The sequence below is a fragment of the Cannabis sativa genome, chromosome 3 (genome assembly GCF_029168945.1).
Source record: "Cannabis sativa cultivar Pink pepper isolate KNU-18-1 chromosome 3, ASM2916894v1, whole genome shotgun sequence".
Classification (NCBI taxonomy): domain Eukaryota; kingdom Viridiplantae; phylum Streptophyta; class Magnoliopsida; order Rosales; family Cannabaceae; genus Cannabis; species Cannabis sativa.
The window spans coordinates 64,114,294-64,122,420 of NC_083603.1; the positions used below are offsets into that span (position 1 = coordinate 64,114,294).

Sequence of the window (8,127 nt, forward strand, 5' to 3'; positions counted from 1 at the left end):
TAATTATCAAAAGTTTAAGTCATTTTTTCTCAATTGAGTTAGCCATATTTGAGATTGTGATGTAATTATCAATTAACGTTAGACAAGCTCAAAATGAAAGAAGACATAATATTACAAATAAGCAAATGAAATCAAAATGAAGGAAGCAACTAACTACACTAATGATGATAACTAAACAATTGGCTGTAGTCTTAGAACATTAAAATAAAATCAAATTGCAAGACTATTCCTGTTAAAACAAAGGGTATTCTCAAAGTGAACACCTATAAAATAGTACACAACCCTTGACCTTTTATGTCAGAATAGTCTCATGTTAAAATCCATATTCTTGGATTAATAGTTGTCAATTTTGAAAAAAGTTGAGAGAAAGAGATTTAAAAAAAATACAAATTTAGTGAAAAAAACTAAGAAGAATATGATATATACATAGAAATTTAGTAATACAGACTCAGTTAAAAACGATGATGCCAATGATGATATATAATCCATTTTTTCTGATAGTTAAAAACGAGGATGCCAATGATGATATATAATCCATTTTTTCTGATAGTGTCTAACTAACTTACAGGATCAAGGTTTCCAATGAAGAGGTTAGCTCCAAAATCCAAGCTCTTTTTATCTTGCGATGCCTAAAACAATGCAAAATACATATACAATTTACTAATGTTGCATAATTTTCTACACATTCATACGAAAGTAAAAGACCCGAGTAACCTTTCGAGGGAAAAATAAAACAAATACCTTATTGACACGGATTGGCTTCCCGTAAAGCTTAATCATATTAAGCACCTTGATTGCCTGTACAATTGTCACGAAAACATAATTAAAATAAGGTTCTTAACTACAACAAGATACATAAATGAAAGTTGATCAAGTCTCAGCATAAGCATTGAAAATCTCATAAAGTAAAATAGAATCGAAATCACTCACATAGCCCCCATCTCAATGATTTTTTTTTTCTTGTTGTGGATCTGAAAAGTGGACCAGAGGGGGAAAAAAATCCTTAGACAATGAGAATTACCTGACTCACTCACTCTGTAAGTAAATCAATTTTCAAATTAAACCATAAACAGTCTATTTGGATCTAATTCAGAAAGAACGAAAAGAAAACCTCTTTCTCGATGAGCTTGGAGAAGAAGCGCTCAGGCTAAATGGCTATTGTTGCGAAAATTATTAATTACTACGCAAGTGCACGCAATCAAGTAGTATACTCGCGCAAGTGAGGTCGAACCACAGGGAATTGGATTAATTACTACTAAACTATACTTATAATTCTATTTGGCAAATTAAAAGTATTTATGATTGAAAAAGGAAGAAAGAAATTCAAGAAACTTAAAGAAACAAGTGAATATTAATCAAGATGAGAGATTAGGGAGGAGAATCCTGTTGTTAGTTTACCACAATCGTTAATGCCTAATTGCTATCCTTTTCTTGAAGTGAATGACAGATTATAAATTAACCTAACTCTTTTCAGATCTTTTAGGTTCTAAATCACATGTTCTCTAATTAATCTCTTAATTAAACTAACATGAAATCAGCATTAAGCAATAATCTAATTGTCACAAAGGCTATGCAAATACTCTCGTTTCACATCAAAACCTAGATTATCCAATTTTAGCATTCTCAATTCTCACTTTTCAGATTTTGAATTGAGATCATAGAACATGTAGAAGGTGATCAAGCTTACACATGGAATTAAGCACAAATATAGATAATGTTCACAATCAAGACGGAGGAATGGCAATTATTCATTAACTAGGAAAAACTTAAACAACATTCATCATTCTCCCTAAATAGGAGTTTAGTTCAAAACAACCATAATCAAATCCATAATTAACATTGAAACAGAAAATAACATAGAAAAATTAAAGAGAAGAGAAAGAACTAGTTGAAGCAATTGATTCGGGTTGCCACAAGCCGCTCTTCTAGCCTCCTCCTTTGTTTCTAGGGTTCCAATTCTGAATGAACCCTAATTTCCACGAACTCCATCTATTTAAACCAAGTCTCATCCTTAAAATTCGTGAAATTACAAAAATGCCCAAAAATCCCGTCTCTGGGTCCCCGTCGCGACTGGAAAAGCCCCCGTCGCGACGGGGTTAAACTTTGAAATTTCGAGATCCTCTCTGCCAGTTCCCGTCGCGACGGGGTTAAACTTTGAAACTTCGAGATCCTCTCTGCCAGTTCCCGTCGCGACTGGCAAATTCCCCATCGCGACTGGAACAGGCAGAGACACCAATCTTGGTTTTTCTTCTCGATTCTTTCACCACTTGTCCTCAATTCTTGTACATACTTTCTTTAAACACCCAAGGACCTGAAACAAAAGAATCAAGCGTAAAATAGCCCTAAAACTAGAAACAAAGAGTGAAAACTAACCGAAAATACGACCCAAAACTTAGACTAATTTTAGCCTAACAGCTGTAACATCGCCTCACCACCGTTTGTCCCCACCATTGCACCTACTCGTCATTCAGAGATCCCCTCCCGTTCATAGACCTCCGATCATTCAGCCGCACCCATTGTTGCAGCTGTAATCGATGTCGTTCGATCGGGCTTTTGGGCACTCAGTCGTCTAATCGTATTGACTTAAAACGTAAGAGAGGACTACAAGAAAAAAGTTGAGAGATGATGAGAAAGGGGTGAGAGAGCCATAGAATCTACATGGCAATTAGGGTTTATAGAATTGGAAAAGTTAGTGAGAGAGAAGTCTTCAGATCGTGGTCTTCATCATCATCATCATCGGTGTTGGCAAACTGTAAAGGGTGTGGTGGGGGAACTCACTGCTCGACATGGGAGTTCAATTGTTCAGTTACTTCCTCTGTATTTGAAGTGTAAGCTTCAATGTCATATTTTTTGGGATTCCTCAGCTTTATTTTTCCAATAATCGTCGTACTCGGCGATTTTTGATTGAACCAATATTGTAGAAAAAGTTAAGAAAAAGAACAACCCATAGAATTTAGTTGTGTTAACCATGTTGTTGTTTTTATATAAATATAATATATAGAAATTAATGGCCCCCGAGAACTGGTGAATAAGGATGAAGAAGACTATTAATTAGATCATTGTAGATATGGATTTTGAATAATCCACGAGCGAGACCTAGCAAACCCCAGTTCGATCCAGCGACGCTTGAAAATTTTTGGGATATTTTAAGTTTATATTATTTTTTAATAGAAAAGTTTAAAAAAAAATAAATTTTTAAAAAAGAAAATCACCCAATAATTTCTCATAAACCAAAAATTCTGTTATATAGCCACATTTTATATAGAATAGATATACGTAACGCTTGATACAAATCTTTTTATTAAATTCAGTATTCTATAATAATTGATGCATATATATTCACATTATATATATAAATAATACGTAGTCGGATAATTACTAAAAAATAAAACTTTGCTGCAATTTTGAAGGTAAATAGCAAGGAGGCTTATTTAGAGAGGTATTTTATTGTTTTATATTTTAAACTCTTTATCACTCACTTGGTATATGTTTTGTATTTATGTGGTACTCATTTCTCTCTTCCTTAACTTCTCTTAGTTTCATTTTTTTTTCAATTTGATATGGCTTCAAGGTTCCTTAAGTAAATATCTTCTTATTACTTTTTATTTATATCATTCATATTTATTTATTTTATTTTGATAAAAAGTTTAATTAATGAGTATTTACCTTAACAAATTTTATTTTTATTTGAGTTTAGTGTTCATGAAATATATATTGTTTTTTATTATTGCTCACTCATTTGTTTTTTTAGATCACTCGAGATAAGAGGAATAGCACTTATACTATCAACCCGCCAAATTGAGTAAAGCTTAAGGAAATTGTCATATAGCTAAAGCTTATTTATGAAACAAGGTATATAGCTTTTTACAAATTGAGTAACATAACTTTAAGAAAATTTTAACAAAAAATGCTCGATATCAATACATAATAATAATCATGATTACAATATTTTTTTTAGTTTAGGTTAATAAGTTATTATATATTTCTTTCTTTTTTGTTTTAAGAAAAAATTTCTACTGAATGTTTGTTTATTAAAATATTTTATTTATTACGTTATTTTTTGTTATTATATTTTTTGGAATTCCTAAGGTGATGGAAAAAAATATGACTAGCTCTAATGCTTTTGACAGCATATCATGATCTTTCAAATAAAATCATGTGCGAACCTGAATTTATTTCTTAATCTTGCTTCTTTTAATTTTTAAAATTTTGTTATTGATTTTTTGTTTTATTTTTTTTTTAATTAACCTTAAGTTTACTAAAAATGAAAAATAACTAAGTAACCAACCAATAATTATACTAATAAATAATAATACAACTAATACAACTTCTTCATATTCAAATTTAATATAATGATTATTTTATGCCTAATTACTTTTATAATAATAGTGACGATAATTATTTTGTGGTTTCCACTTCTAATAATAGGATAGATTTTTATTTTTTTTATTTGTTGTTGAAATAATTGTCCAAATATCAAATGACATCTTTGCCCTTACTGAACTTAACTAACTTAACTAACTATTAGTTAATACAGTTAGAGTTCGGGCCTTGTGAACCACTGATGCAACATCAGTATTTAAGAGGCTATCCCTTCACACTGCAAAATTGAATCTTGGAGAAGAATTATACAGTGAGAAAGAGAGAGAATTCAGTTTGATTGAGAGATGTTTTGAGTGCCCAAAACTGGTGTGACTTTGTTCCTTTGATCACCACCATTAGAGATAGAATTTACAGAAGCATTGCTTCATTGTGTATGTAAATCTGTATCTGTTGTAATCCTTCTTTTTGAAGCTCAATCAATAAATTCTCATAAGCCATAGTTGTGGCTATTTCTGGCCGAGGATGTAGGCAAGTCATCTTGCTCGAACCTCGTAAAATACATTGTGTTCTTTATGTTTTATTGCTCAAGTTTTCTGGTTTAATCTTTACTGCATTACTCTGCACTTGTCATTTTGGTTTTCATTGATCTTACTGTTCTACATTTGTTCTTGCTGAGGTATTGCTTTTCACAACAATTGGCATCAGAGCTCAGGTTTCACACTTCAGAAAATTATTGACAAGTTTTGCATGAGTGAGGCCAAGACAGTCACTACACCTCTTGCCTCACACTTCAAACTTGCTCAAAATCAAGCTCCAGCTAATGAAGAAGACAGACTGTACATGGACAATGTACCCTATGCTTCCTGTGTTGGAAGCTTAATGTACTGTATGGTCTGTACCAGACCTGACTTGGCCTATGCATTGAGCATGGTAAGCAGATTTATATCTGATCCAGGGAAGACACATTGGGAGGCTGTGAAGTGGATTCTAAGGTACCTAAATGGAACTTCTAATGTTGGATTGCTGTACAGAGACAATGGAAAATTTGAAACTGAAATTGCAGGGTATGTTGATTCGGACTATGCAGGGAGTATTGACACCAGAAGGTCTATCACTGGTTATGCATTTACAATGTTTGGTGGATGTATTAGCTGGAAATCGAATCTACAAAAGGTAGTTGCATTATCCACCACAGAAGCAGAGTATATGGCTGCCACTGAAGCCATTAAAGAGGCAATCTGGTTAAGAGGATTCACTGAAGAACTTGGTTTCAAAGGAGAAGACATCACTGTCCATTGTGATAATCAAAGTGCCATTCACTTAATGAAGAATCCCATGTACCATGAAAGGTCCAAACATATAGATATCAAGCTACATTTTATTAGAGAAGTGATTACAAGGAAAGAAATACAGATTAAGAAGATTGGAACTAAAGAAAACCCTGCTGACATGCTAACCAAGTATGTTCCTCAAGCAAAATTCAGACTTTGTCTGAATTTGCTTAGCATTCTCACTGCCTGAGATTGCTCAAGTCCAGAATAGCTGCAACTCATCTCTATGCCTCTAATCATTTGATATATGTCCAAGGTGGATAATTGTTGAAATAATTGTCCAAATATCAAATGACACCTTTGCCCTTACTGAACTTAACTAACTTAACTAACTATTAGTTAATACAGTTAGAGTTCGGGCCTTGTGAACCACTGATGCAACATCAGTATTTAAGAGGCTATCCCTTCACACTGCAAAATTGAATCTTGGAGAAGAATTATACAGTGAGAAAGAGAGAGAATTCAGTTTGATTGAGAGATGTTTTGAGTGCCCAAAACTGGTGTGACTTTGTTCCTTTGATCACCACCATTAGAGATAGAATTTACAGAAGCATTGCTTCATTGTGTATGTAAATCTGTATCTGTTGTAATCCTTCTTTTTGAAGCTCAATCAATAAATTCTCATAAGCCATAGTTGTGGCTATTTCTGGCCGAGGATGTAGGCAAGTCATCTTGCTCGAACCTCGTAAAATACATTGTGTTCTTTATGTTTTATTGCTCAAGTTTTCTGGTTTAATCTTTACTGCATTACTCTGCACTTGTCATTTTGGTTTTCATTGATCTTACTGTTCTACATTTGTTCTTGCTGAGGTATTGCTTTTCACTACAATTGGCATCAGAGCTCAGGTTTCTTGCTGCAAGAACTGATTCAAGAAAGTAATCTATGGCTTCCGCACGTTTTGAAGTAGATAAATTCAATGGAGCCAATGAATTTGGGCTGTGGAGAATAAAGATGAAAGCTTTTCCTGTTCATCAAGGAGTGTATCAAGCCATTGACAAAGAAGAATTGAAGGAATTGGGAGATGACAAGAAGAAGATTAAAGAAATTGAAACAAAGGCTCATAGTGCAATCTTGCTGAGTTTGGGAGATGAAGTGTTGAGAGAGGTATCCAATGAAGAAACAGCTCTGGGATTATGGGAAAAGCTGGCATCAATATACCTGAAGAAGTCACTTGCCAACAAACTATACCTGAAAAAGAAACTGTACACACTCAAGATGGAAGACTCGAAAGAACTCAGAAAACACCTTGATGAGTTCAATCGAATCATCCTAGACCTTAGCAACATTGGAGTGAAAATAGAAGATGAAGATCAGGGAATCTTGTTGCTCAGTTCACTGCCTAAAACCTATGAACACTTTGTTGACACGATTCTATATGGCAAAGAAACATTGACCATGACAGAGGTCAAGGCTGCACTCAACTCGAAGGAAATCCAGAAAAGAAATGATGAAAGGATTGATAGCATAGCAGATAGTTTGTTTGTGAAAACCAGAAGTAACTCAAGAGATTTCAGAAGTGGACAAAACAAAACTAATCACAAGAACAATCAAAACAGAGGACACAGTTCAGGATTCAAATCCAAAGCAAAATCTAAACAAGGAAAGCAGTGCTATTACTGCAAGAAGGAAGGACATTTCAGAGATGAATGTAGGGCACTCAAGGCAAAACTAGAGAGAGAAAAGGGACAAGAAAGAGGAGCTGCAGGGATTGTTTTTGATGGCTATGAGTACGAAGCTCTAGTTGTGACAAGTCAAGAATCTGGTTGTGAATGGATTCTTGACTCAGGATGTTCATTTCACATGACACCAAGGAAGGAACTGTTAAGTGATTTCAAGAAGATTGAAGGTGGTTCAGTTCTACTAGGAGACAACAAAGCCTGTAAGATCTCAGGGATGGGAAGTGTACTGATCAAGATGAATGATGGTCAGATCAAGCTCATACAGGAAGTCAGGTATGTCCCTGAATTAAAGAGAAATTTACTTTCAATTAGTGAACTTGTATCTAAGGGTTGCACTGTAAAGATAGATGGTTCAATGAAAGTAATGAAGGGTACTAGAATAGTAATGAAGGGAGACATTAAAAATGGAATTTACTATCTACAAGGAAAGACAGTTGTGGGAAATTCGAATCTAGTGGTCAAGAGTTGTGATAGAGACAACACAAGGTTATGGCACATGAGACTTGGCCATGTCAGTGAGAGAGGTCTCTATGAATTGGAGAAACAGGGAATTCTCAAAGGCAAACTTGACAAGGAACTAGGATTCTGTGAAGAATGTGTGTATGGTAAATGCAGCAGAGTGAAATTCACTCCAGGAATACACACAACCAAGGACAAGCTGGATTATGTGCACTCTGATCTCTGGGGTGCTTCAAGAACCAAGACAATTGGAGGTGCCAGCTATTTTATGAGCATCATTGATGACTACACTAGAAGAGTTTGGGTTTTTCTACTCAAAACTAAGGATGAAGCT

At 34.3% G+C, this 8,127-nt stretch overlaps 1 protein-coding gene across 1 annotated transcript; it reads left to right on the forward strand.

Moving 5' to 3' along the window:
* The first annotated feature begins 5,070 nt into the window (after positions 1–5,070).
* On the forward strand, positions 5,071–5,844 carry LOC133036229 (secreted RxLR effector protein 161-like). The gene has a single exon (XM_061112747.1). The coding sequence runs from the start codon at positions 5,071–5,073 to the stop codon at positions 5,842–5,844; it is 774 nt and encodes a 257-aa protein (XP_060968730.1).
* Positions 5,845–8,127: the final 2,283 nt, after the last annotated feature.

Bases quoted from the DNA above. Each gene is read 5' to 3' on its own strand.
- LOC133036229 (XM_061112747.1), top strand. From the start codon at position 5,071: ATGAGTGAGGCCAAGACAGTCACTACACCTCTTGCCTCACACTTCAAA.